We start from the raw sequence: 27373 nt of genomic DNA, 5'->3' as shown, positions 1-27373 counted from the left end.
GTGTCTGGGCTCTCTCAGCTACCCTCCAGCGCCAGATCAGGGCTGTTTGTGTGGTGGATGACACCTTGGGCCCACAAGGACAGTGACTGAATACAGACTCTGTTGGATGAACTGAGAGAACAGCTGTACTCTCCTGGGGTGCCTCCAAGGCACCTGCACCTCCATGTACACCCAGCCACCCACAGATAATACAGCACATAATACAACACCAAGGGGAAAAAAATCAAAAGCTGAGCTGCTGTTTTGGAAAGCCTAGATAGAATGGATATTTTAACAGCTGGGCTGTGGTGGCACACACCTTTAATCCCAGCACTCAGGAGGCAGAGGTGGGTGGATTTCTGGGTTCAAGGCCAGCCTCTTCTACAGAGCAAGTTCCAGGACAGCCAGGGCTACACAGAGAAATCCTCTCTTTAACAAAACCCCAGCACTGTGTTGTGTGAGCAGAGGGGGAGAAGGAGAGATGGTGAAGAGGGTTTACCTGGCACACAGATCAGCACCTTATGAACTGGGCATGGTGGTGAAAGCCTATAATCCCAGGAGCGGAGAGAGGGAAGCAGGAGGGTTAGAAGTTCAAAGCTATTCATCCTAAAGGTCCGGCTTGGGATCCCTGTCTGATATACAAAAACACAAGCCTGGTAGTAACTCTTTATTGTTAGTTCATACACAACAAGCCTTTTCCCTCAGGAGCAGCAGGGGTTGGGGAAGGTGGTGGCCTGAGAGGCTTCCTGTCTTGTAGCCTTAGGTATGTGGGCCATGGGTTGGCCTGAGCAGGACAGGGGTGGTTTGCTCAAGCAAGGCACTGGGTGGATTTGTATGTGTGTTCAAAGTGGGATTTTCAGGTGATTCCTGAAATCAGCAATGGCTGTCATTAGGACAAGATCCGGGCCTGAAGAGAAGCACCATGGCCCCTAAATATGCTTCTCCTTGTGCTTTCCGTGTCTCTGCTTCTTCTTGCGGATCTGCCTCTGCAGCTGGATCTTGTTGGTGAAGAACATCTGTCTCCAGCCCACATCCATCGCCAGGGCCCTCATGTCAGGGGTGATGGTGTCACAGGCCGATTGAACTATCTGCTCCCACAGTGAGTCAGACTTGCACAGCTGCGGGTGGAAAAAGCCAGAAGTGGGTTAAGGCACACCATCCACTAGCTTATATCACATCCCATTGCTGTGGGATAATGCTCTTGTACACGTAAGGATTTGTCACTCATATAGGTTTAATAAAATACTGATTGGCCAGTAGCCAGGCAGGAAGTATAGGTGTGACAACCAGACTAGGAGAATTCTGGAAGAGGAAAGGCAGAGGCAGACACAGTAGCCATCCCGATACAGAGGAAGCAAGATGAGAGTGCCTCACTAGGAAAAGGTACTTCCACATGGCTAAACATAGATAAGAATTATGGGTTAATTTAAGTTATAAGAGCTAGTTAATAATAAGCCTGAGCTAATAGGCCAAACAGTTTATAATTAATATAAGCCTCTGTATGTTTCTTTGGGATTGAATGGCCGCAGGACCAGGCAGAACAAAAACCTCTGTCTACACTAGTTCACACTGTCACTATTAAAGGGATGCCTGCTGTCTGGGAGGTACTGTGTGATATCAGCAGCCACAAATGCTTGGCCTCCAGAAACTCTTCCTGTCAGATACACAAGTATCTACAGATACCCAGAGGGTCAGTGGGACAAAACAAGTCCTGCACTCAGTTAAGATGTGAAACCCAGGGGCTAGAGAGATGGCTCAGCAGTTAAGAGGACTAACTGCTCTTCCAGAGGACCTAGGTTCAATTCCCAGCACCCACATGGCAGCTCACAACTTTTACTCCAGTTCCAGATGATCCAACACCCTCACACAGGCATACATACAGGCAAAATACTGATCCACATAAAATTTTTAAAAAATTATTTCAAAAAAAATATGTGAAACCCAGGGCTTAGTTGGTAGAATGCTGGTTTGGTATGCATGAGGCTGGGGCTTTGGGCCCCAACACTGCATTAGCTGTGGAGGTGCTTAGGAGGTGAAGGCAGGAGAATCAGAAGTTGAAGGCTAGCCTCTGTTGGCTGTTGAGGTGAAGTGCTGACTGCTCTCCTTCCCAACACAAGTCATGGTCAGTCTCTGAAGCATCAGAGGTGGCTGTACTAGCAATGTTGTGGTCTAGGATGGTATGGGTGGATTCATTCAGAAGTCCAGGGTCATTCTCAGAGGCAGAGAATCCAAAGCCAACCCGAACTACATGAGATTGGGTCTTTAAATGGATGTTTTAAAGTCCTATCTACATAGACAGCAACGGAACAGCCATTATAGGTCACATAATGCAAGATAAGCAGTGACAATGAATCATGCATTTTGTCCCCTACATTTTTGTAGGTGCATTGTTTGTTTTTAAACAGAGTCTCGCTATATAACCCTGCCTAGCCTAGAACTTGTTGATAGACCAGGCTGGCCTCAAACTCACAGAGATCTTCTTGCCTCTATTCCTGAGTGCTGGAATTAAAAATGTGTGACACCATCCATTTTTTTGAAGACAGAGTCTTGTGCAGGCAGATCTCTGAGAGTTTGAGGCCAGCCTGGACTACAGAGAGAGTTCCAGGACTGACTGGCTCCATAGCTACTGAGAAGCCCCTTTCTCAGAAAAAAAAAAAAAAAAAGACAATGAACCCTTGGTCTCCACTTCTCAACAATCCTACTTGAACCTCCAGAATACAGGCATGAGCCCCCACCCCCAGCCCCAAAACCCTTTTATGATTTACAAGTCATTCATTATCTTACCCAATTTTCAACATTCCTCTACTAGGGGTTACACATTCTAACTAGGAATAGCAAAAGTCAAGTCTTCAAGTTTGAGGCTAGCCTGGTCTACAGAGCATGTTCCAGGTCGACGAGGGCTGACCAGTCAGACTCTGTTTCAAGACACCACACACACATATTCTAAGTCCCCTCAGCATCCCCAAACCTGCCACAGAATGGGAGGCCTGACAATTGTGTGTTCACCTGTTCACCAGGTACATTACCTGTTTGTCTAGAGATGGGAATTCTCTTCAATGGGAGTTTGTGGATCAAGGAAAATAAATGTCCCTGTAGGCCAGTGAGATGGCTCAGCAGTTAAAATTGCTTGCCTGAAAAGCCCAAGGCTGGCTTTGATCCCTGGAATCCATGTAGAAGGTGAGAAATGACTCTGGTGAAATGTCCTCTGACCTTTACATCTGTGTTGTAGCTGTACATAGCACACACACAAACACACACACACACACCTACACACACACATACACACACAACCCTATACACATACACACATAATTTAAAAGAAATAATAATTAAAAAATTAAAAATCTGCCTCCTCAGCTAAAATGTGAGAGTAAAGAGTCCTTTGTTTTGTTTGGGGATGTTTGTTTATTTGTTTGTTACACGGTCTCATTATATAGCCCTGGCTGTCCTGGAACTCACTATGTAGACCAGGCTGGACTCAAACTTACAGAGATCCTCCTGCCTCTGCCTCTGCCTCCCAATTGTGAGACACCACACCCAGGTGTTGCTTTTTTCTGGGGCAGGTCTCATGTGCAAACAAACGTGCTTAGTAACCTCAGTTATTTCTAAGCCATAAAAAGCACGGTCACAGTCACATCCCAACCATCACTGTTCTTTTCCTGTGTGTCTGAACATCTCCTCTGTAAACACTTGGTCAATTCTGGTGCAGTTGGAAGGAAAAGGATAACATAGACGTTCTGACTTAAGGCCAGTCAGCAGGCTCCCAGGCAGGTGACCCTGTGACTGCATATCTTGGGAACTTCCTTCAGTTCAGGACTGGCCCTCCATCTGACAAGTGTAGAACTCTGCCTTTCTGGCATCCAAGAGCTGCAGGGTGCCCTCCAGTCAGCCAAGCTTGGAGGATGCATCTTCATTTGTTTACACCAAAAAATCCAGCATTGAGCCCACCAGATCCTCAACTGAAAATCATTATTTCAAAAACAGGAACAAATTGATATAGCCCCTGCTTTAAGATTATTTTTATAATGTTTTAAAAGTTTCTAAAAATGGGGGCTGGAGAGATGGCTCAGAGGTTAAGAGTATTGCCTGCTCTTCCAGAGGTCCCGAGTTCAATTCCCAGCAACCACATGGAGGCTCACAACCATTTGTGATGGGGTCTGGTGCCCTCTTCTGGTCTGCAGGCATACCCACAGACAGAATATTATCTACATAATAAATAAATAAATAAGTTTCTAAAAATGTATTTATATTTTGTGTGCTCTGCATGTATATATCCCTGCAGGTCAGAAGAGGGCATCAGATCCTCTTATAGATGGTTGTGAGCCACTATGTGGTTGTTAGGAATTGAACTCAGGTCCTCTGGAAGAGCAGCCAGTGCTCTTATCTGCTGAGCCATCTCTCCAGCCCTAAGAATTACTTTTATTTTGTATCTGTGTGCATATGCTACTTGGGTGATGGTTTCTCAAAGGTCAGAAGGAGATGCTGGATCTCCTGGAGCTGAAGCCTGGCAGTAGTGGTACACATATTTAATCCAGCACTTGGGAGGCAGAGGCAGATGGATCTTTGAGTTTGAGGTCAGTCTGGAGAAAGTGAATTCCAGGACAATCAGAGCTACACAGAGAAACCCTGGCTTGAAAAACAAAACAAAAGGATTTGAAACTGGAGTTACAGGTAGTTGTGACATGAAAGCTGTACCCAAACAAGTCTTCTAGAAAAGTAGCAAGCCTTTATTTATTTGTTTGTTTATGGTTTTTCGAGACAGGGTTTCTCTGTAGCTTTGGAGCCTGTCCGGCAACTAGCTCTTGTAGACCAGACTGGCCTCAAACTAACAGAAATCCGGCTGCTTCTGCCTCCCAGTGCTGGAATTAAAGGTGTGCACCACCACCACCAGGCTGCAGCAAGCCCTCTTAGCCACCAAGCCATCTCTCCAGCTCCAGACCCTTCTTTACTAAGGCATATCCTCTATAAAATAAAACGCCATACCCTTGGAGCTGACCCAGGCTAGGCACTCTATCAGAGAAGACATACAAACTTACGTGATAAGAGTCTTCAGTTTGATAGGGATGAAAGTTAAGGAATGTAGAACACACTAGTACAAATGCCACATGTGGGCCTCACTGTAGCTCTAACTAGCCAAGAGCTCGCTGTTTAGATGAGTGGTCTCAAGCTCACAGCTGTCCTCTTGCCTTGCCTCTCAAAGGCTAAAAAACAGGTGAGCCACCACACCTGGCTTCAGTGTGGACCTTTCAGTGTATGTAAACAACAGGTGAGCCACCACACCTGGCTTCAGTATGGACCTTTCAGTATATGTAAAGCTCTGGGTTCAACCCCTAGTGAACATGCACATGCAAAAACACTAGGATGTTAAGTGTGTGTGTGTGTGTGTGTGTGTGTGTGTGTGCACGCGCGCGCGTGTGCAGGGGTACTTAAAAATCTGAGGAGCTGACAAAATGGCTGGGTAGGTGAAGGCCAGACCTTAGAACTTGAGTTTGATTCCCCAGAACCCACAAAACAGAAGAGAATCAGTTCTTATAGTTTGTCCACTGACCCCTACACTAATGTTGTGGCACACAAGTGTGTGTGAACACACACAGAAATAAAGAAAATAAATGTAATTTTAAAAGACGGGCACGATGGTGCAGACCTTCCATCCTAGCACTTGGGAGAAAGGTGCAGGCAGATCTCTGTGAGTTTGAGGTTAGCCTAATCCACATAAAGCCAAACAAAGCTCCATAATGAGACCCTGTCTCAAAAAAAAAAAAAAAAAAAAAGTTGAGGCTGTAACTCAGGTGGCAGAGTACTTACTTACCCAGGAGGCATTAGGGCCTAGAGTCAATCCACTGCACTTCGTAAATTGGGTATGGTGGCACATGCCTGTACCCCCAGGACTTCTGAGGATCAGAAATTTAAGGTCATTCATGGTTACCCTGTGAGTTTTAAAAAGGACTGAGGAGATGGCAAAGTAGATAAAGGCACTTGCCACGCAATCCTGGCAACCCAAGTTCAACCTCCAGGACACACATAAAGATGGAAGATGAGAACTGACCCCACAGCGTTGTCATCTGTCTCCATACACGCATCATGGCACGTGTACCCATGCACACACGTGTACCCATGTGCACACACCAACCACTAAGGACAGCCTGACTGTCAGGCTCTGGGGACAGGACTCAGTGCAAATTCAAAACTGTGCGGCAATAATGGCAGGTCGGTGAGGATGAGAGAATCGGTGCCTGAGAGCTGGATGGGAAGTAGTGCACACCCAGTGTGAGGAGAGAGAGCACCAGATGTCAGATCCTGCTGAGCCCCTGTATGGAGGGGAGGAAACAAATCCAGGCCCTGGCAGAAGCTTTCATAGGTCCCTACCACTGGGTTTTGGTTACTTCAACATTCTCCTTAAAGTATGAATGCCTGGCAGGGGGTGAAGTCACATACCTTTAATTCTAGCAGAGGCAGGGGGATATCTATGAGTTCCAAGCCAGCCAAGGCTACATAATAAGACTTTCTCTCAAAATAAATAAATTCATATAAAGAACAAAATATTGGGTGGGGTCGGCAAGGGACCACCCCATAGCCGGCTGCCACTGGGTGCACTCCCACAATGACAGTGCACGCAGCAAGTTCTGGGAGAGCCGAGCTGGGAAAGCCTGGCTGGGAAGGTGGTTGGGGCTGGAGGGGGGGGGGGGCTAAGCCAGATGTGACAACACACACCTACAAGTCCAGCACCTGGGGTTCTGAGGAAAGAGGACCATGCCTCAGTTACACAGTGAGTTCCCCAGCAACTTAACTCATGATGGGATCTGGTCTCAAAAATAAATAGAAATAAATGAATTCTGCACCCCAATAAATTATATTACTGAAAATGAATTCTAATCGTGAAGACATTTTACTGTGTTATTGTTGGGGGAGGGACTGTTGACTCTTTGGGTAACAGTGTCCTTTGAACCACCTGGGAAAACCTGTTCTTTTATGTGGATGTTCCTCCATGACTTCACAGCTGAATATTGAGCCAGCCAAGGTTCTTCGAGTGCCAGCAACGCACTCTAGCTGAGCCAAAATGAGGGTGCAATGTCACATTCTAATGTGTTTGCCTGTGGGACACAGACACTTAAACACTGCAGGGATGGTTGAGGAGGCAGGAAACCGGGCCCTGTCCTAACAGGCTGAACTTGGCATTATTGCCTCAGCACGTGCTGCTAAGGCTTGAGAGTACCAAGGGTCAGAGTTTCCCTGATCAGCCTGGGGTGGGAGGACAGGAACACAGGACCACCAAAACTGCCCATGTTGAAATGGGTATAGGTCAGTTACTCCTTGAGTTTGGTTGGTTGGTTTGGTTTTCTGGGTTTTTTTTTGTGTTTGTTTAGGTTTTCTTTCTTTCTTTTTTTTTAGACTGTAGCCCTGGCTGCCCTGGAACCCACTCTGTAGACCAGGCAAGCCTCAAACACACAGAGATCCACCTGCCTCTGCCTTCTGAGTGCTGGAATTAAAGGTATGCACCAATGCCCAGCAAACAGTTTTTAAAAAGATTTATTTTGATTTACGTGTATGTGTGTACATGTGAGTTCAGGTACGTGAAGAAGCCAGGAAAGGGTGTTAGTTGGCAAGCCTCCTGACATGGGCTGGAGGCAGAACTCATTTCTACTGCAGGGTCTTACTGTGTAACACTGACTGGTGTATACCAGCCTAGCCTCAAACTCACCTGCCGATGCCTCCTAAGAGAGTGTGCCACCAGCTGGCAGTGCATACTCCTAACCGAGATACTCTCGGCTCATCCTTGAGTGCCACCATGCTGCCTCTACCTCTGTTCCTTGGCTTGGAAGATTCCCTGTCTTGAATGCCTGGTGTAGGAGGCCCTTCTGTATTTGTGTTGCTTTCATTGGTTATTAAAGAAGCTGCCTTGGCCTAGTTGATAGGGTGGAACTCAGGTAGGCAGGGAAGACAAAACAGAATTCTGGGAGGAAAAAGGCAGTGTGGTGGATGCCATTGTTCTCCTGCCCGAGATGGATGCTGGCTGGTTAGACTCATGCCGGTAAGCCAACAGTCAAAAAGCAATACACATTAATGGAGATGGGTTAAACTAATATGTGAGAGTTAGCCAATAAGAGGTTAAAGATAATGGGCCAGGCAGTGTTTTAATTAATACAGTTTCTATGTGGTTATTTCGGGAGTTAAGCTAGCTGGGTGGCGGGATGCTGCCCACCACTCAACCTACAACAAATGTCCCCTATTTTTTTTTATTTATTTATTATGTATATAATATTCTGTCTGTGTGTATGTCTGCTGGCCAGAAGAGGGCACCAGACCTCATTACAGATGGTTGTGAGCCACCATGTGGTTGCTGGGAATTGAAATCAGGACCTTTGGAAGAGCAGGCAATGCTCTTAACCGCTGAGCCATCTCTCCAGCCCCAAATGTCCCCTATTTTGCACTCAAAATGCAGATAGAGTGACCCACTTCTAAGAAGCCAGGCACAGGAAACCACTCAACACCCAGTCCTTGTACCTTGCCCACTTCTTTTTATCAAACCCATCACATTATACCACAACCTGTATCTGTGTAGCAACCTGATATCTGAGAGTAAGTTCCTTTAGTGTGGGAATAATGTCATCTTGGTTGCTTCTGTCTGTCACAGAGGCAGGACTCAACCAATAGCTGTGGACATTAAACACAAGTAGACTAGGCACTGTGAGGTCACATCTACGATCCCAGAATTTGGGAGGCTGAGGCAAGATTGCAGATATACTGTCTCAGCTATCTCAAAGAAAAAATAAACTGGTCATGGTGACATAACCTATGATCACAATGTTTGGGAGGTAAAAACAGGAAGATTTGAAGTTCAAGGCTAAACTGGGTGTGCCACACGCCTTTAAGCGCAGCATTTGTAAGGCAGAGGCACCCTGACCTGTAGAGTGAATTCCAGGGCTATACAGAGAAATCCTGTCTTGAAAAATCAAACCAAACAACAACAAGAAAGAGAGAGAGAGAAAGAGAGAGAGAGAGAGAGAGAGAGAGAGAAAGGAAGGGAGAAGGAAGGAAGAGAGAGAGAGAAAGGAAAAAGGGGAAAGAAAAGAAAAAGAAGTTCAAGGCTAGCATATACTACATAAATCCTTATTTTGATAAATGGATAGATAGATGATAGATAGATAGATAGATAGATAGATAGATAGATAGATAGATAAGCAGAAAGGTACTCAGGGTCTGGAGAGATGGCTCAGCAGTTAAGAGCACTGACTGCTCTTGCAGAGGACCTAGGTTCTGTTCCCAGCACATCACATGGCATGGCCGTTCACAGCTGCCTCTAATTTTAGTTCCAGGGGATCAGGTGCCCTCTTCTGGCCTCCATGGGCACTGCATGCACACAGTATGCACCCATGCAGGCGAATGTCCATCTACATTAAATAGATAGATCAATCAAGCAATAAAATAACAAAAACCTAAATAAATAAGGAAAAAGAGCAATACGGATTCCATGAGGTTAGTGGGAGGGCTCTTGGTGCTGCTGGTGCAGCCAACACAGCAGCGGGGACTGTTACCTTGGCAAACCTGCTGGATGTCTGCGAGAGCCTGGCAATGTCCTCGAGGTCCAGATAGCAGATGATCTTCAGTAGCAGTTTGTCCGACAGCCGCTCCAGGTAGTCAAATTTACCTTGGCACAGGTTGAAGACATAGTCTAATACTCTTGCACCAAATACTAAGGCGATTTGTACTGTAAGCCAAACCACAAACCAACGGTTGCCAGTTACCTCATTCAGCCCCATGAACACCATCAACAATAAGAAAAAAAAAAAGGTCTAGAAGCCATGTGGTGCTGGCACACACCTATAATCCCTGCACTCAGGAGGCAGAGGCCAGCTAGGTCTCCAGAGAGAATTCCAGGACAGCCGGGGCTACACAGAGAAAACCAGTCATTCCTATGCTCACCAAGCTGTTTGTGGCACTAAAGGAGTGGATTTTTGGAGACGTTTGTTGTCAGTTGATGAGATGGCTCTCTGGTGTAGCAAAATGGTGAGTCTGTCATGAATACAAATAAGTGAGAACAAAGAGAATGGGTCTGATGACCAGCAGCACCCCTCCAAGGGTCAGACTAGAAACATATGGAGGTGGGCGTGACAGGTGATGCTCACCCTGGCTAACAGCTAACAGAGAATCAGCTAGAGACAGATGAGGGAGGTTGTCACCCACCACTGAGTGGGCGGAACAGACAAAGAGCATGATCACCTCCCTAGTTGTGCCAGGAGGATATGGATACAATGTGAAGGGAAGGTCTGCCAGGTGGTGGTGGCACACACCTTTAAGCACTTGCGAGGCAGAGGCAAATGGATCTCTATGACGCCAGCCTGGTCCATACAGTAAAACACAGGAAAATCAGGGATACATAGTGAGACCCTGTCTCAAAAATAAAAAAGGAAGGACCTGTGAGATGGCCTGATGGGTAAAGGCTCTCAAGCCCAACAACCTGAGTCTGATCCCAGGACCCATTTAGTGTGGAAATAGAGAACTAACTCCTGCGAGTTATCCTTTGACTTCCACACACATGATTCATGCTGTGGCACACACACATACTACATTAACATACATAACTAAGATGTTTAAACAATAAGATTGGAAACATCAGGGATGAGAAATAAAGGGGCTTGCAACTGTGTAGCGGCTAGTGCCAGTGTCAGCAGGCTGGCTGGCTCCCCCAAACACCCTCTTCCTTAAGAAATATGTATATATGTGCCTTATATTCAAATCTGGCTATTGTCACTATCAAAGACCTGAAAGATGGAGGAGCTGAGGGAGAAAAACAAGCTTTATTGTAAAACTGACAGACCAACTCCTGTGCTTCCCTGTCACTTTAAGGGACAAGCCACGCCCACTCCCATTACCTCTGACCTGCCTGCCATCTTGCCCCCTTCCTTTTCTGCTTTCTTGGCGTGTGCACTTGTTCTATCTTTCTCCCCTTTTATCTTCTCTCTCTCTCTCTCTCTCTCTCTCTCTCTCTCTTTCTCTCCCTCTCTCTCTCCCTCTCTCCTGTAATAAATATTTTACCTTTATGCCTATCTTTTGTGTTTATGTGTCTGTTACCTGCCACCACCGCCCGTGTGGCGCGTGCCCTCCTGCTGGTGGGAAACTGTAGCCGCTTGTCGCACGGCGGGCTCCGCCAGCCCGCCCGTGGATCATTTTAAGAATAACACTGATGTGGGAGTGTCATATATCAATCTGTTGATTTCATTGGTTAAGTAATAAAGAAACTGCTTGGCCCTCATAGGTTAAAACATAGGTAGGTGGGGTAAACAGAACAGAATGCTGGGAGAAAGAAACTGAGTCAGGGAGTCGCCATGATTCTCCCACTCCAGGCAGACACAGGTTAAGATCATTCCTGGTAAGCCAGCTCGTGGGCTACAGCAGATTATTAGAAATGGGCTAGTCCAGGTGCAAGAGTTAGCCAAGAAGAGGCTAGATAGAAATGGGCCAAGTGGTGTTTAAAAGAATACAGTTTCCGTGTAATTATTTCGGGTAAAGCTAGCCGTATGGGTGGCCGGGTGCCGGGGATGCAGCCCAGCCGCTCTTAATTCAACATAACACCAACAGTCTGTCTGTGGGGGGCCCTGTCACCAAGCCCATCGGCCCCCCCACAACCCATGATAGTTTTCAGAACTGTCTTTTCCCCAAATCCATCATCATTACATGGAGAGGCGAAGCATGGGTATTGTGGAAGTTTGTCCCCACACTTCCACATAGGCTGTATGCTGAGCAAATGATGGCAGGAACCTCTCTAGGCAGAGAATTCAACATTAAAAAGAAAAAAGGGCTGGGTTTCTTTAAGTGGCTCACACTTGCAATTCCAGCACTAAAGAGGCAGAGGTATAGCCGGGAGGTGGTAGTGCATACCTTTAATCCTGGCACCTGGGAGGCAGAGGCAGGCAGATATCTGTGAGTTCGGGGCCAGCCTGGTCTGCAAAATTGAGTTCTAGAACAACCAATACTGTTATACAGAGAAACCCAGTCTTGAAAAACAAACAAACAAAAAGAGGCAGAGGCCTGAGAATCCTGAGTTTCAGGCTAGCCTGTGTAGCTCTAATCAACTAGTGTCTTTAGGAGCTTCTTCTCAAGAATTCTCCCTGACAACAGAAAGAAAGGATCTGGAAGGGCTGCCAAGGATCAGTGAACTTAGTCTGGCGGTGGTGGCGCACACCTTTAATCCTAGCACTTGGGGGGCAGAGGCAGGCGGATCTCTGTGAAACCCTGATTCAGTGGATTTAAAAGTCTGCAAACCCCACTGTGGTGGTAATAGTGGCCTAGTACTCAGCAGGCAGAGGTAGGCAGATCTCTTGAGGCTAGTCTGGTCTACAAAGCAAGTTCCAGAACAGTCAGAGCTGTTACACAGAGTCCTCAGAAACTAAAAATTGCAAACCCTCCCCCTGCTACATACAAAATGCACATGCACACGTAAAATATTGTAAAACAAAACAAAACAAAACCCAAAAAACTATTTTAGAGAAGTAGCGAAGGCTGGAGCAATAGCTCAACAGTCAAAACAATTTGCTGGTCTTCTAGGAGACCTGAATTCAGTTCCCAGTACTATCAGGCAGCTACAGGGATCCAACTCCAAGGGATCCAAAGCCCCCTTCTACCTCCTTTGTTACCCACACACATGTAGCCTCCATTCATACAGACAGACACCATGATATACTCATAAATAAAATAATAAAAATAAATATTTACTTGCTTGCAGTGGCATAAGCTTTAACCCCAGTAGGAGGAGAGGCAGGTGAATCTGTATGAGTTCGAGGCCAGCCTGGTCTATATAGAAAGTTCCAAGTCAGCCAAGGCTACATAGAGAGACCCTGTTTCCAAACAAAACAAAATCAAAAAGCAATAAATCCATAAATCTTTAAAAAATAAATTTAAAGGAGAATGCAAGCGCCTGGTTTTGGTGCCCACAAACTCCCCAGCTATGCTCAGAGTGACAGAAAGATAAGAGGGGGAGGGGACCTCAGAGACAAAAGCCACCTGGACAGAAGGATAAGCCTGAACCTTGAATTGATTTCTTGGTTCTTCTCTATAAAAATGCTAATGAGGAAAGGATTGAGGAGGCTGATTCCACTGGGGCTCTCTAGCCTGAGGGCTTTCTCACTTGAAAGACTCAGTTCCCGGGGTCTGCCCCTGTGATGGACAGCAAGGTCTGTATGCATCCCTCCCGCTCCCAGATGATCTGAGGCACAGGATGGTGAGTTCAGTTGACTCTGATTATTTTTTCTTATTAGAATTCCTTTCTCTCTACCTTTTTTCATCCCCACCTTTACATAATTTAACAACTATAAAGTGATGATAAACAGCATTAACAGATGAATGAAAACCATTGTGGCTTTGCTTTGTATATTTATTTTCTTTTTTAAGGTTGAAACAGGGTTTGTTTATGTAGCCTTGTCTAGCCTGGAACTACCTTTGCAGATCAAGATCAGCCAGCCTCGAACTCACTGAGATCTATTTTCTTCTGCCTTTCTAGCACTGGGATTCAAGGCATGAGACACATGCCCAGAGCTCGCTGCCTTGTATTCTTAGACGTTTTAGTTACTTGCAAAGGAAATTTTATCTCACAGACAATAGACTAATGGAATGCTTGACATAAACATAAATTCACTGTAGAAGCAAAAATGATGGGCCAGTTGTATTCAAGGGGGCACAGAAACCCTGTATCAAAAAATAAATAAATAAATAAAAAAGAGGGCTGGAGAGATGGCTCAGAGGTTAAGAGCATTGCCTGCTCTTCCAAAGGTCCTGAGTTCAATTCCCAGCAGCCACATGGTGGCTCACAACCATCTGTAATAAGGTCTGGTGCCCTCTTCTGGCCTTCGGCATACACACAGATAGACTATTGTATACATAATAAATAAATAATAAATAAATAAATAATTTAAAAAAAAAAGAAACTGCAGACATGACCTCCCCATTAGGGGGAAGGGTTTTTTTTTTTTTTTTTTAATTTTCGAAACAGGGTTTCTCTGTAGCTTTTTGGTTCCTGTCCTGGAACTAGTTCTTGTAGACCAGGCTAGCCTTGAACTCACAGAGATCCACCTGCCTCTGCCTCCCGAGTGCTGGGATTAAAGGCGTGTGCCACTACCGCCCGGCTGGAAAGGGTTTTTATTGTAGTTACGAGAGAAAAGATCCAGAGGCGTCTCGCAGACTCCATAGCTGAGCGAAGCAGCAGACTGGACATGGCCAGGGCTAGGAAAGCTGCAGTGGAGATGGCAGGAGATGAAGTTTGGTGTGGGAGATGAGAAAGCACAAGGGAGACAGCAGAAAAATAGCAAGGACAGCGAGGCAGCTCAAGGGAGCGAGGGGTGGACAAGTCATTCGAATTATTACGGGTAGCTGGGGGTAAGGGGGCTTTGGATCCAACACTGGCAAGATGGTGAAGCAGATAAGGCAACGGCTGAGTTCAGTTCCTGGGACCCACATGATGAAAAGAGGGAGCCAGTTCCTTCCAACTGTCCTCTGACCTTAGAACTTGTGCAGTTACTGTGGTATGTGTGCTGCAGGCACACACACACACACACACACACACACACACACACACTGTAATAAACATTTTTAAATTTTTATTTAGAAAAATAGAAAAGATCCCTCTCACTCCTGAGCTCTCTGAATAACCAAAGAATGGAAATGTGTTTTGCTTTGGATAATTTTGTGACAAGGTCTCTCTACAGAGCCCTGGCTGTCCTAGAACTCACTATGTACATCAGGTTGGCCTGGAACTCACAGAAGTTTGCCTGCCTTGGCCTTCCAAGCGCTGGGATTAAAGGTGTGTGCCACCATTCTACCCTCTTCTATTCTAATAACACACTCCTTCACTTGCACATACCACACACACACACTGCTCCCTCCAAACAAAGCACCTGACATCCTCAGGCCCCGCCTACATCTGGCTGCATGTACTCCTCTCTGAACAATGGAATAGTCTCCTCCTTTGACAACCAGCATACTTGGACAGTCTGTGCTCAACAGTATCCCCAATGCATGCTGATCCCAAGATAGAGAGGCCAATCCAGCATGAGCTGGTTCTGGGTGCCTGACCCATAAGGCAAATGTGTGTCCTCAGATAAACTTTGAGGGAGAATTCATTATTTACCATCTTATGCTTGCCTATGCAAAATTAAAATTATAAAATGCATATCATTCAAATCAGCAGCATTATGGGAAGGAACATTTTCAGCAGATACGTGATTACATGACCTAATCTGTCAAAACAGTGAACCATCCACTATTAACCATACTCTTCTTTCTTTTGAACCCCATAAGAGGAGACACAAACAATAATCCGAGCTCTTGCGTGCCTCCAGTGTCAATCTTGACAGTAGGCTTCTGACTTCTTTTTATGTGTATGAGTGTTTACATGCACACCACATACATGTGTGCCACGTGCTTGTCTGGTGCCCACAAAATCCAGAAAGCAGCAGGCCCCCCGAAATTGGACTTAAGGATGGCTGTGGGCCACCTTGTGGGTGCTGTACTATTTCTTCAGCCTGTGTTTCTGATCTTTACTATTGCTTTGGAGTGTGTGTGGTGTGTGTGTGTGTGTGTGTGTGTGTGTGTGTGGTGTGTGTGTGGTGTGTGTGTGTGTGTGTGGTGTGTGGTGTGTGTGTGTGTGTTATGTGCACGAGTGCACACACGTGTGTACATACATGCCCAGGATGGGATGTCTACAGATGCCACAATAGTGTGTAGGATCCGATGGAGCCGAAGTTAAAGGTGGTTGTAAATCACCCCCTATGGGTGCTGGATGGCAAACTCAGTCCTCTGGCAGAACAGAAGCACTCGTAACTGCTGTGCCATCCCCCAGCCTCTTCTTTTGCCTTTAAATCAAGTTTCCTTGCTATGTTTGCAAACCTGTGTGAACCCTTATGTCAACCCTTTTAATAAGAGGACAAGAAGAGTGTGCAGGGGGCTCAGAGGGCAAAAGGACTAAAGACCACAGCTGACAGCCTGACTTCTAGCTCAGGACCTACACCGTAGAAAGTGAGAACCGGCTCTGGCCTCCACGTGTGCAGCCTGGCATGAGTGCACACACATTCAATCAAGCACATATGCAAACATGAATAAGTATTTTTTTAAAGGTCAAAAGCCTGGAAACACCTGTTTGGATATAGATCACTAATAATAGCCTGAAGAATTTCCCTTTGTGGAACTGGAGATTTTAGGGTCCCAGCCTGGACTCTGGCAGCCATATGCCCAAATTTAGACATCTGAACAAGCACCAAGAGGGATGGAGGCCAGATTACTGGACCCCTCCCTCAGGACTATTTTTTTACCCCACCTAACACTTACAATGAGATATCTCAGAAATTTGTTGAGGCCCATGAAGGAAAAGCCATTTCCTCCTGGTCATAAGGATAGAATCTTAGTCCTAATCTGTCCCATCCCAATGATTAGAACACTACATACTATCGTCCACTCCCTTATTTCTGAGTTCTAACTGAGAAGCATACTTTTTTCCTTTTTCTTTCTCTTCTTTGGATACTAAGTATGTTTGCTGTGACAAGGGTCCTTCTCATTCCCACCTTCAGTTTTACAGGTGTTAGCAGCCCCCCACCTCTGTTTTTGGAGACAGGATTTCTCTGTGAACCTCTGGCTGTTTGGGAACTCGATTTGTAGCCCATGCGACAGAGATCTGCCTGCCTCTGCCTCTCTGGAATTAAAGGTGTGTGCTGCCACGCATGCTCTCTTTTGTTTTTATTTTTTATGTATGTCTCTGCACCATGTGCAGGCAGTGCCCACAGAGACCAGAAGAGGGCATTCGGTGCCCTGGAACTGGAGTTACACTGGGTTATGAACAGCCTCAAGGTGCTGGGAATCAAAGCCAAGTTCTCTGAAAGAGAAGCCAGTGCTCTTAACAGCAGAGACATCACCTCAGCCCCAGCTACCTGCTCTACTGAACCCTAACTCAAACCCTGGTTTCTCCATCTCCTTCCTCCTGTCCATTGCCAGGATATACAGCTCTTCTGCCCTGTGATTTTCCTCCCAAACCCTAATAAAATGGTTCTTGAGTTTCCTTCAGAGTCCATCTTTTAAAATTCTTTCATCAATAAGACTAGGTCTGCCTGGGTGGAGAGATGGCTCAGCGGTTAAGAGCATTGCCTGCTCTTCCAAAGGTCCTGAGTTCAATTCCCAGCAACCACATGGTGGCTCACAACTATCTGTAATGAGGTCTGGTGCCCTCTTCTGGCCTGCAGGGATATGTGTAGGCAGAATATTGTATACATAATAAATCAATATTTAAAAAGAGAGAGAGAGAGAGAGAGAGAGAGAGAGAGAGAGAGAGAGAGAGAGAACTAGGCCTGCCAAGAGGAACCGTAATTCTCCAGCAACACACGTCTTGCTCAGTTCTTCTCAGGTACAGGGACAGAGCCACTGAGGTTCCTTTCAGTAACCCTGTTCTTGTGAAACCACAACTCCAACCTCAAAGGAGGTCAGAGTTTATTCTGGAGCCAAAAAGGAGTGAACACATTGAAGGAAGACAGATTTGGGACGCTCCAAATTCCGTGTTCTAACATAACATTTTCTTTTTCTTTTCTTCCCTTTTTCTTCCTCTTTTTTCCTTTCTTTCTTTCTATCTTTTTTTTAAGATTTATTAGCCAGGCGGTGGGGGCACACACCTTTAATTCCAGCAATCAGGAGGCAGAGGCAGGCAGATCTCTGTGAGTTTGAGGCCAGCCTGTTCTACAGAGCAAGTTCCACGACAGACTCCAAAGCTACACAGGCAAACACTGTCTCAAAAAACAAACAAACAAAGAACAAAAAGATTTATTTATTATGTAAATAATAAAGTGTTCTGCCTGCATGTACACCTGCATACCTAAAGATGGCACCAGATGTCATTATATATATTTGTGAGCCACCATGTGGTTGCTGGGAATTGAACTCAGGACTTCTGGGAAAGCAGCCGGTGCTCTTAACCTCTGAGCCATCTCTCCAGCTCCTAATATAACATTTTCATTAAGCTTTTAGAGTAACAGGACATAGGGAATCATAGATCTAGGCATTTTCTTTTTTTTAAATGCGTAGCCCAGGTTGACCTCGAACTCATGATCCTCCTACCTCCTGGCTCTGCATCCTTCAGCAAATCCTACCAGGGTGCACCACCACAACTGGTGATCAAATACACTGGTGGGAACATTGGGCAAGTGAGGAGCAGAAAGGTGGTAGAGAGGGAAGGAAATTCTGCTCCATACCTCAAAAGCTATCTCAAGATATTACTAGTGTTTGGTGGAGACCAGTGGTCTCTTCAGTTAACTTATTCCACAATATTTCACTCTAGCACTGGGGATCAGAAGGCCTAGTCTGGTCTTTGGTGGAGCTTTTACTTGTACTTACACAAACCCATATGCAGACACACACATATAAATAAGATCAAGCATGTTCTTGAATATCTTTAATCCAAACGCTTAGGAGCCAGCAGCAGGTATCTATGAGTTCAAAACCAACCTGATCTACATAGCTAGTTTTAGGACAGCCAAGACTACATACAGAGACCCTGCCAAAAAAAAGGAAGAAAGGAAAGAAGAAAGGAAGGAAGGAAGGAAGGAAGGAAGAACTTTCTTAAATAATTCATATGATAATTTATTTACCGAGCTGTGTACCAATCATTGTTCTAAGTGGCACCAAGGACCCATCAACAAGCCAAGTTCCTACCACAATAAAATAGACAAGAAACAAACAACTGAATGCATGGTGTCTCATTTGACAATGAGTATATGGGAGACACGCCATTCTGGAGAAAGGCTGTGATTTTCTATCTAGTGGTTGAAGGAAACATTCGCTAAGAAGGCAGTGTCAGCAGACTGAATAGTGGGCAAGCCAGTGGAGACATCCCAGAAAAAAATAGACCTTTTGTGTTCATTTTTGAAACAGGGTCTCCTGAGGTTGAGGTTGCGATTGGGACTGTGTCACTGTGTCATCCAAGGGCTTAAAAGAGCTAGAAGGGGCTGGAGAGATGGCTCAGACAGAGGTTAAGGGCACCGGTTTTCTTGGAACCTGCCTGCCACTGCCCAGATTATCGTGATTGGGAAGGGCCCAACACTGATAGGAAGAGACATAAAGAGTAACATCAGAATTTGTGGCTTGAGGTTACCCCCTCCCACCTACCATCTCATGGAAGGTGAGATTAGAAGATTTTTTAAATTATAGTTTTGTGTGTGTGTGTGTGTGTGTGTGTGTGTGTGTGTGTGTGTGTGGAGCTCCAAAGCTACAGAGAAACGCTGTCTTGGGGGCGGGGAGGGGGGAATATACCATCACATCAAGGCTGGATGAGGCAACCCAGTAAGAGGTTTGTGTGTGTGTGTGTGTCTGCCCACGGTGCCAGAAGCAGGAATTGGGTCCCCTGCAAGAATAGGAGATGCTCCTCACTACTGAGCCCTATAGATGGCATTGAAAGTTAGAGTCTGAACCAGAGCCCCCAGGGCATAACCATAAACAGACAGGCGCAAGGCACAGATTTGAACTCCTAGTCATCTTGACTTGAAGCCTAAGAAGCCAGTGAGGGACAAAAACTAAGACTGAGGTCAAATGACAGGAAATACCACCTGCTTGCTAAGTAGCACTGAGAGGTCCAGGCAGCACGAGTGACATGCTCAGAACCAGGATATCTGCATGAGAAAACCATGGAGGGGATCTTAGGGAGATGACCAAGAGGAGACGGAAAAGTAAGTCCAGTGGAACGCTGTCTGCTTAACAATACAGCAAACGATAATTAAGAGCTGATTACATATAACGCCCAGCGAGTCACAGAAGGCTCAGGATGACTGAATAAAGTGGCCATGATTATCTCCAGTCCGAACAAGGAAAGTGACTCACAAAGGGGCTGAGCTGTCACTGTAGTTACAACAGCTGGCTAGTGGCAGCACGGAGGCTCCAGCTGGCCGAATGATCCTCCCTCCCCCAGACCTGCTATGTGTGGCCTCTTTCTCTCCTGCTGAGGGAGATGTATTTCTGCATGGTTCTCCAAGACCGGAGGGTAGAGATGAACAGCAGTGGCTACCGGGTTGCCTGCAACGTGTGTGCGGACGAAGCCATCTGAGTCATCAGCCACTCAGGGCTGGTCTTTTCAGTGACACAGCTGCCTTTGAGTCACCCAGATGCCTGTGACTAACCCCAGTGTTCTCGCCGTACTTGGGTGGAATCACGTCTGTTATTGTTATACTATCTGGGGCAAGCATACATCTGTTCGCATCTCCCCAGAAAATGACACAATGCGAAGATGCAGAAGACACTATCTCAAATTTAGTTTTTTGATTCTAAAGAGATTTTGAAAGACTTGTTTTAGCTGGGCCATGGTGATACAAGCTTTTGATCCCAGTACTTGGAAGACAGAAGTTGTTGGATCTCTGTGAGTTAAAGGCCAGCCTGGTCTACAACAGAGTGAGTTCCAGGACCAGGACAACCAAGACTACAAGAAACCCTATCTAGAAAAAACAAAAATCAAGCAAACAAACAAACCTTTTTTTTTTTTTTTTTAATGTGGGTGTGGATTGTACAGTTGCTCACAGAGGCCAGAAGAGGTCACTAGATTCCAGGAGCTGGAGTTATAAACCCCTCCTCCCACAGGCGCTGGTAATTGAATTCCTGTTCTCTGCAAGAGCACAGTATAGGCTTAACCACTATGCCATCGCCTTTCTTTCTTTCTTTTTCTTTTCTTTTTTTTTTTTTTGGTTTTGTTTTGTTTTGGTTTGGTATTTCAAGACAGGGTTTCTCTGTGTAATAGTTTTCTCTGTCCTGGAACTCTCTCTGTAGACCAGGTTAGCCAGCCTCAAACTCAGATATCCACCTGCCTCTGCCTCCAAAGTGCTGGGATCAAAGGCTTGCACCAGCACAGCCTATTATTTCTTTCTTTTTTCTTTTTTTTTTAATATTTATTTATTATGTGTACAATATTCTGTACTGTGTGTATATCTGCAGGCCAGAAGAGGGCACCAGACCTCATTATAGATGGTTATGAGCCATCATGTGGTTGCCGGGAATTGAACTCAGGATCTTTGGAAGAGCAGGCAATGCTTTTAACCACTGAGCCATCTCTCCACAGCCTATTATTTCTAAGAACATAATTACATAAGTATGAAGCCTGTGATCTATCGCTGCCGCATATGCTGGGGTGTGATTGCCTCACCTTGAAGATTAGAGTTGTCTAGGAAGTCTTCATGGGTTTCCTTTATCTCTCCAGGTTTTGCTGTCCGAAACTCGCTTCTCAGAGAAATCTTCCACCATCTAAAGATCATCTGTGATTAAACAGGAGTTGGTAGCAGTTAAAAATGACTCTAACCCTGTCAGCTATGTTAAGTTTAGGGTTTTTGTTTGTTGTTTGTGTATTTATTTTAATTTTATTTTATTTGAGACAAGGTCTCATGTAGCCCAGACCAACCTAGAACTCACTAAGTAACCAAGACTAACCTTGAATGCTTGATTCTCCATCTCTGTCTACCAAGTGCTGGCAGGCATGGTCTACTATGCCTACCTTAAATTTAGGGTGTTGAAAGGTGGCTGTTGGACTATGCTCCCAATATCAGCAATAACTTTACACTGTGAAGTAATATCTGGGCATCAGTGAACATTTTCCTTAGAGATTAGTGTTACAAAATCAGTGTTGTAAGGGATTTTAAAATCTATTAGGTCGGAAGCCAGGCAGTGCACGCCTTTAATTCCAACACACTGGAAACAGGCAGGTGGGTCTCTGTGAGTTTGAGGCCAGCCTGGTCTACAGAGGGAGTTCCAGAACAGCCAAAGTCACACAAAGAAGCCCTGTCTCGAGGGGAGAAAAAAAAGGTTCTACCAGGTCTGCCAGGTCACCGAGGCTGGAAAGATAGATCGGTGGCCAAGAGCTGCCATTCCCAACATTCATGCAGCTGTTAACAACCATCTGTAACCCAGTCCTAGAGGAACCCAACTCCCTCTTCTGGCCTCCTTGGACACTGTGTGCACATGGTGCACAGCCGTACACGCAGGCAAAACACCCGGGACTACATAGTACTGCCATCACAATCAATTCCTTCTGCACCTCCCCACCTCCACTGGCCTCTGGCTCTCCCCAGCTCTAAACTGAACTTTTGTCAGGGTTTCCAGACTAAGCTCCACTATGAACTACTTTCTGGCTTGAAAAAAACAACCAACCAACCAACCAACCAACCAAAAAACGTGATCTTTTTGTTTCTTTTAATTCTCTTCATCTCTATAGGTTTGTGCTTGACAGAAACCCCATCTGGTTGTCATTTTAGTGCTGAAGGGATGCCTGGCAATAAGTTCTGTAAGTTGATGATGCGCTGTGTAGTACCAGGATATTTAAAGGACTACAGACTATGTGCCTCATTACCTTTTAAAGATTTTATTTTTTTTTGCTTTTATTACTTTTAAATTTATGTGTATGAGTGCCTTGCCTGCCTGTATGTCTGTGCACAACTTGCATGTTCGAGGCCTGCAGAGGCAAGAACAAGGAGTTCAATTCCTGGAACTAGAGTTACAGTTTGATTAAAAGAAAATCATTCCTTCCCAAATTAATGCAAATGCAATGCCAATAAATATTTGTCTGTTTTGTTTTGTTTTTTTCAAAGTGCCAAATTCTTGTCAATTCATACATTAAAATAAATGTATAGACGTACTGGGATAGCCAAAGAGGTAGAGAATTGGCAGACAAAAAAAACAAAAAAACAAAAAACTTTTCCAAGAGAAAGAAGCCTCAAGTTTTCAAATGCTGTTGGAATGGTGGTTTATCCCTGCACTTGAGAGGCTAAGGCAGGAGGAATCCCTGCTTGGGCTACAGAGTTAAACACTGTCTCTAACTTATACAAAATAAAACACACACACACAAACCCCCAAACACCTCAGAGCCTAACATTTTACCAAGGAGTTCTCAAAGTTGCTTAAACCTGCTTAGTTAAATATTACCCGGAAGAGCTGGAGAGAGCTTGGAGCTGAGGAGTGCTTTCTTCTCTTCCAGAGGACCTGAATATCCTTCCCAGTGTCCTGTACCATAAATTATATCTCTGACCAGAAGGGAGACGTGGGAATAAAGACACAACTCACATGACTTTATCAGGAAGAAGTTTTCAGGGATCCCTCATGAAATCCTGAGTTCACATCCTGAAAATCACCCGCGTTTATTCTCCAAACAGCTTTTATACAAAAATGTAAACTGAGGGGGAAATTCATTAGCATTCTGTTTCCTAGGTAGCCCGTGCTTTAGGTCACACCCACAACTATGTCTGCTCTGTCACTTAGAATTAGCACCTCTTTCCCAGGCAGCTTCTCCCCAATTACAAAGAAGGAGCAGAGCGACATTAGCAGATCCTGACCCTTTGTTTAGGATGGCTTCAGTTTGTCTCAAAGGCTGGGTGACCACCTTCTATGTGGCAGGTGCAAACTGTGGCCTGAAAGTCTGGCTGCCATACAATGTAGGAATATGGGCCTATATAATATGGCCCTACACCCAGAATCCACAGGGGAGGCTAATGGTTGCCTGTAACTCTTGAAGATCCAGGATCTCCCAGGAGACCCTATGCCCTCTTCTGGCCTCAGGCACCCGAACATACACGGCATACATTCACACAAAACACACACACGCAATGAATGAATGAATGAATGTTTTGGGTTGGTTTTATTGTTTGTTTGTTTTTTGTTTTTTTTTTGTTTTTTTTGTTTTTTTTTTTTTTTGGTTTTTTTCGAGACAAGGTTTCTCTGTGGTTTGGAGCCTGTCCTGGAACTAGCTCTGTAGACCAGGCTGGTCTCGAACTCACAGAGATCCGCCTGCCTCTGCCTCCCGAGTGCTGGGATTACAGGCGTGCGCCACCACCGCCTGGCTGGTCTGGTTTTTTGAGACAGGGTTTCTCAGTGTAGTCTTAGCCGCCCTGGAACTTGCTCGAGGCTGACCTCGAATTTACAGAGATCTGCTTGCCTTTGCCTCCCAAGTGCTGGGATTAAAGGCATGTGCCACCATGCCCAGCTTAAATCTTAAATTAAAAAAAAAATATAGATGGGGGCTGGAGAGATGGTTCAGCGGTTAAGAGCACTGACTGCTCTTCCAGAGGACCTGGGTTCAGCTCCAGACACCCACACAGCATCTCACACCTGTCTGTAACCCTAAGATCTGACACTCTCACACAGACATACATGCAAGCCAAACATCAATGCACATAAAATAAGAATAAATAATTTTTAAAAATTATAAATGGGTCTAATTGTATGTATTTTTTTTAAAGACAGAAGCCCAATGTGTAGCCCTGGATGACCTGAAACTCTCCTTTTGTAGACCAGGCTGGCCTAGAATTCAGAAAGATTCATCTGCCTTTGCCTCCAGAATGTTGGATTATAGATGTGAGGCATTATGTCCTGCCCTGCCAGTATATTTATTTATTTACTTATTTTTAAAAAAACAAAGTTTTAGCACTTGTGAGACAGAGGTAGACAGATCTCTGTGAGTTTGAAACCAGCCTGGTCTACAAAGTGAGTTCCAGGACATGCAGTGCTGTTACACAGAGAAAACCTGTCTTGGAAAACAAAAGACAAACAAACAAAATAATTCGAAGACTCCATCACTTCAGCCACTTTTATTTTAGTATGGAAGTCTGTTAAAACTCTTGGCCATCACTCAAGTGTCATGATTAATTAATAATATTCCCTTTTCTCTCTGGGGGTGGTGAAAGCCAGCCGGACTAAAGATGGCTCAGTAAGTAAAGGCATCTAGTTATCCTTTGACCACACACACTATGTGGTAGTGGTACAACTCTCATGGCAGGAAGCTGTTTTTCTTCTTAAGTTTTAAAATTGATTAGTAATTATATCTGTATATGGGAAGGCATACTCACTTGCCAGTTCCTGTGGAAGCCAGAGGAGAGAGTTGGATCTACAGATTGTTGAGAAGGGACTGAAATGGGTGCTGGGAACTCAACTCGATTCCTCTGATAGCAAGTGCTCTTAACTGATGAGCCAACTCTCCAGTCACCACACACACATACACACACAAAGACTTTTTTTTTTTAATTTTTCTGAGACAGGCTTTTACTGTGTAGAGATCCTAGCTGTCATAGAGATCCACCTGCCTCTACCACCCCAGTGCTGGAATTAAAGGTATGGCCACCAGCACCTGTCGAAACAATGGATCTTGAGAAACTGGAAATAGCCAGCAATCTCTTGGTGGAAGGAGGAATTGGCTAAGGCCTGGTGACAGCCAAAGAAGAAACCTGTCAAAGGGGGGAATGATGTCAGGAGACCTCGTAGGAGACGCTGGAACTGACATGGTTGTGCACACCTCTGCCTTCTGCTTAAACCTAAAACTCTTTTAGAACCTTGAAGACAAACTAGGGGCATGGGGGTGAGGAAGTGCCACTGGGTTTTGTTTTTTTTTTCTCCAGTGTTTGCTTTTCACTACAACTGGTTAACTTAGTTAATGTCCAGCTTTGGCTCTGACCCCAATTCCAGGAACAAGACAAAGTCCACTGGGCTCTTAGACTGTGGGTCTCCTGAAGAGGTTATTGACTTAGCTTCCCTCACAAACTAGCTGAAAAGGAATCCCAGAGAACTTCTCCCCCAGGACCTAGGAGAAAAGCTCCCTTTCTCTCAGCAGCATCTTCTCCAAGTTTGATGGTCCAGAGCCTAGAGAGGCTCCCAGGAGCTTCGGGGCCAATCTATTGTCTGTGGTAGATATTCTGAAGACCCGATCCTTTACCCACAGTTTGGGTGAAGAAACTCCCCTGAGGCATCACTACAGCAGGCTTGAGAGACCAGAGCAGATATTGGCGGGAAAGGGCGAGTCTGAAGGGAAACCTAAATGATACCTGGGCCTGGCAGACCATGTGTAAAATCCAGGCCCCTATGGAACTGAAGGAGGACAGACTGTGTTAGATCACAAGAAATTCCTTTTCCCAGGGTCCAGCATTTTGACAAAAGCCAGCATTCCCTCAGGGACTTAGATAGTCCCTACTTGATAAAAGGAGTAATTTTCCTTATCTCTGGCAAATGGGACCCGAGGTGCTTATTTAAGAGATCAATACTGCAGCAGGTAGCCAGTCTCTTTCGGCATCACCGAGGCCTGTTGCTGAGTCCTGGCGCCTCAACACGTCTCACTCCAGCCCCCCCACTCTGAACCTCTCCAGCCCCAGAGCTTCCCTTCCCCCACTTCTCAGATCCCTATACAACCGCAGCCATTTTGGCTCCGAGGTCTCTTGGCCTCTTGCCCTCTTGGCCTTGGCTGGCTTTGCTTCTGCTCCTTGATCTCTTTTGGTTTGTGGTTCCTCTCTTTGCCTTTTGGTCTCATGGATTCTCTTTGCTCCTGCCTCCCCCCTCTCTCTCCCTCCCCCTCTCCTCTCATGGCCTGGGTCAGTTCTCCCTCATATCATCTACATTAAACCTTCTCCTCCACCAGAGCTAGGAGCTGCCATGTCCTTATTTTTTTAATTTATATTGCAATTTCATGATGTGACTAGACATCTTAGTGAGACCATCTCAAAAAGAAAAATATAGAAAGGAATTGGAGATGTAGCTTGGTGGAAGGTTGCTTGCCTAGCAAGTACAAGGTTGTGGGTTCAGTCCTCACTACAGCATAACAAGAACTGCTAAGTGTTTTTTATCTGACCAGCAGTCCCATTATGAGAGAAACCCCCCAAAAATTTAAATATACAATTTAAAATGAAGGAATGCATACACACACACTCTTTCTCATTAGGCACAGCATTGAAATAATTTATAGCTGAGGTGGTGGCACACACCTTTAATCCCAGCAAAAGGCAGGTGGGTCTCTGTGAGTCCCACGTGAGCTAAAGCTACAAAGTGACCCTGTCTAAAATAAAAAAAACAAAACTCAAGACAACAAATGATTCACTCCCAGGTTACATCCGTGTCTACAAAGTCAGATTTGTCCATGCCTTTTTTCAATATCAATAAGGTTCCAGTCTCAGGTTCCGCTGACCAAAAATTCCCTGGGCTTTCTGTTCGGGCTAAATTGGAACTGTGTAAACATTGGTAAATCCTGTATTCTGGAACATTCCTTGTTCCTAGTCCCTGCTGTCACCTCACCTGCTCACATTCCTCCTCCCTCTACTGAATGCTTTGAAATTTCCTTTGGGGGTTTGAGCAATGGCTACCCCCTCCTTCTAAGGTCCCAGTTGATTGGAACAGCAAGTAGAAAAGCTACTTAGGGCCGGGCGGTGGTGGTACACGCCTTTAATCCCAGCACTCGGGAGTCAGAAGCAGGCGGATCTCTGTGAGTTCGAGGCCAGCCTGGTCTACAAAGGGAGTTCCAGGACAGGTCCAAAGCTACAGAGAAACCCTGTCTCGAAAAACCAAAAAAAAAAAAAAAAAAAAAAAGAAAAGAAAAAAAAGCTACCTTGGACAGGTACCTCAAAGGCTACACACAGTTCCAGAAACATCC

General features: G+C 45.3%; 1 protein-coding gene across 2 annotated transcripts in view; it reads right to left on the bottom strand.

Annotated features, from left to right (window-relative positions):
• Window positions 1-633: 633 nt before the first annotated feature.
• Fbxo36 (F-box protein 36) overlaps window positions 634-27373 on the bottom strand; it is a 70834-nt gene continuing 44094 nt past the window's right edge. The window contains exons 1-4 of one of the 2 annotated variants that reach the window (XM_041650046.1): window positions 21409-21457; window positions 21128-21236; window positions 9513-9685; window positions 634-1097 (exon numbers count right to left, since the gene is read on the bottom strand). In XM_041650046.1, coding sequence (XP_041505980.1) covers window positions 909-1097; window positions 9513-9685; window positions 21128-21236; window positions 21409-21429 — 492 coding nt within the window. In that variant the 5' untranslated portion in view covers window positions 21430-21457 and the 3' untranslated portion in view covers window positions 634-908. Of the gene's footprint in view, window positions 1098-9512; window positions 9686-21127; window positions 21237-21408; window positions 21458-27373 lie in introns of those variants that run through there. The other variant, XM_041650045.1, reaches the window with a different exon arrangement.

Source organism: Microtus oregoni, unplaced genomic scaffold, assembly GCF_018167655.1.
Source record: "Microtus oregoni isolate MIOR12 unplaced genomic scaffold, Mior012 000004F_ref0000308, whole genome shotgun sequence".
NCBI lineage: Eukaryota > Metazoa > Chordata > Mammalia > Rodentia > Cricetidae > Microtus > Microtus oregoni.
Note: the sequence above shows the minus strand (reverse complement) of the source record. Positions and strands in the feature narration are given on the sequence as shown.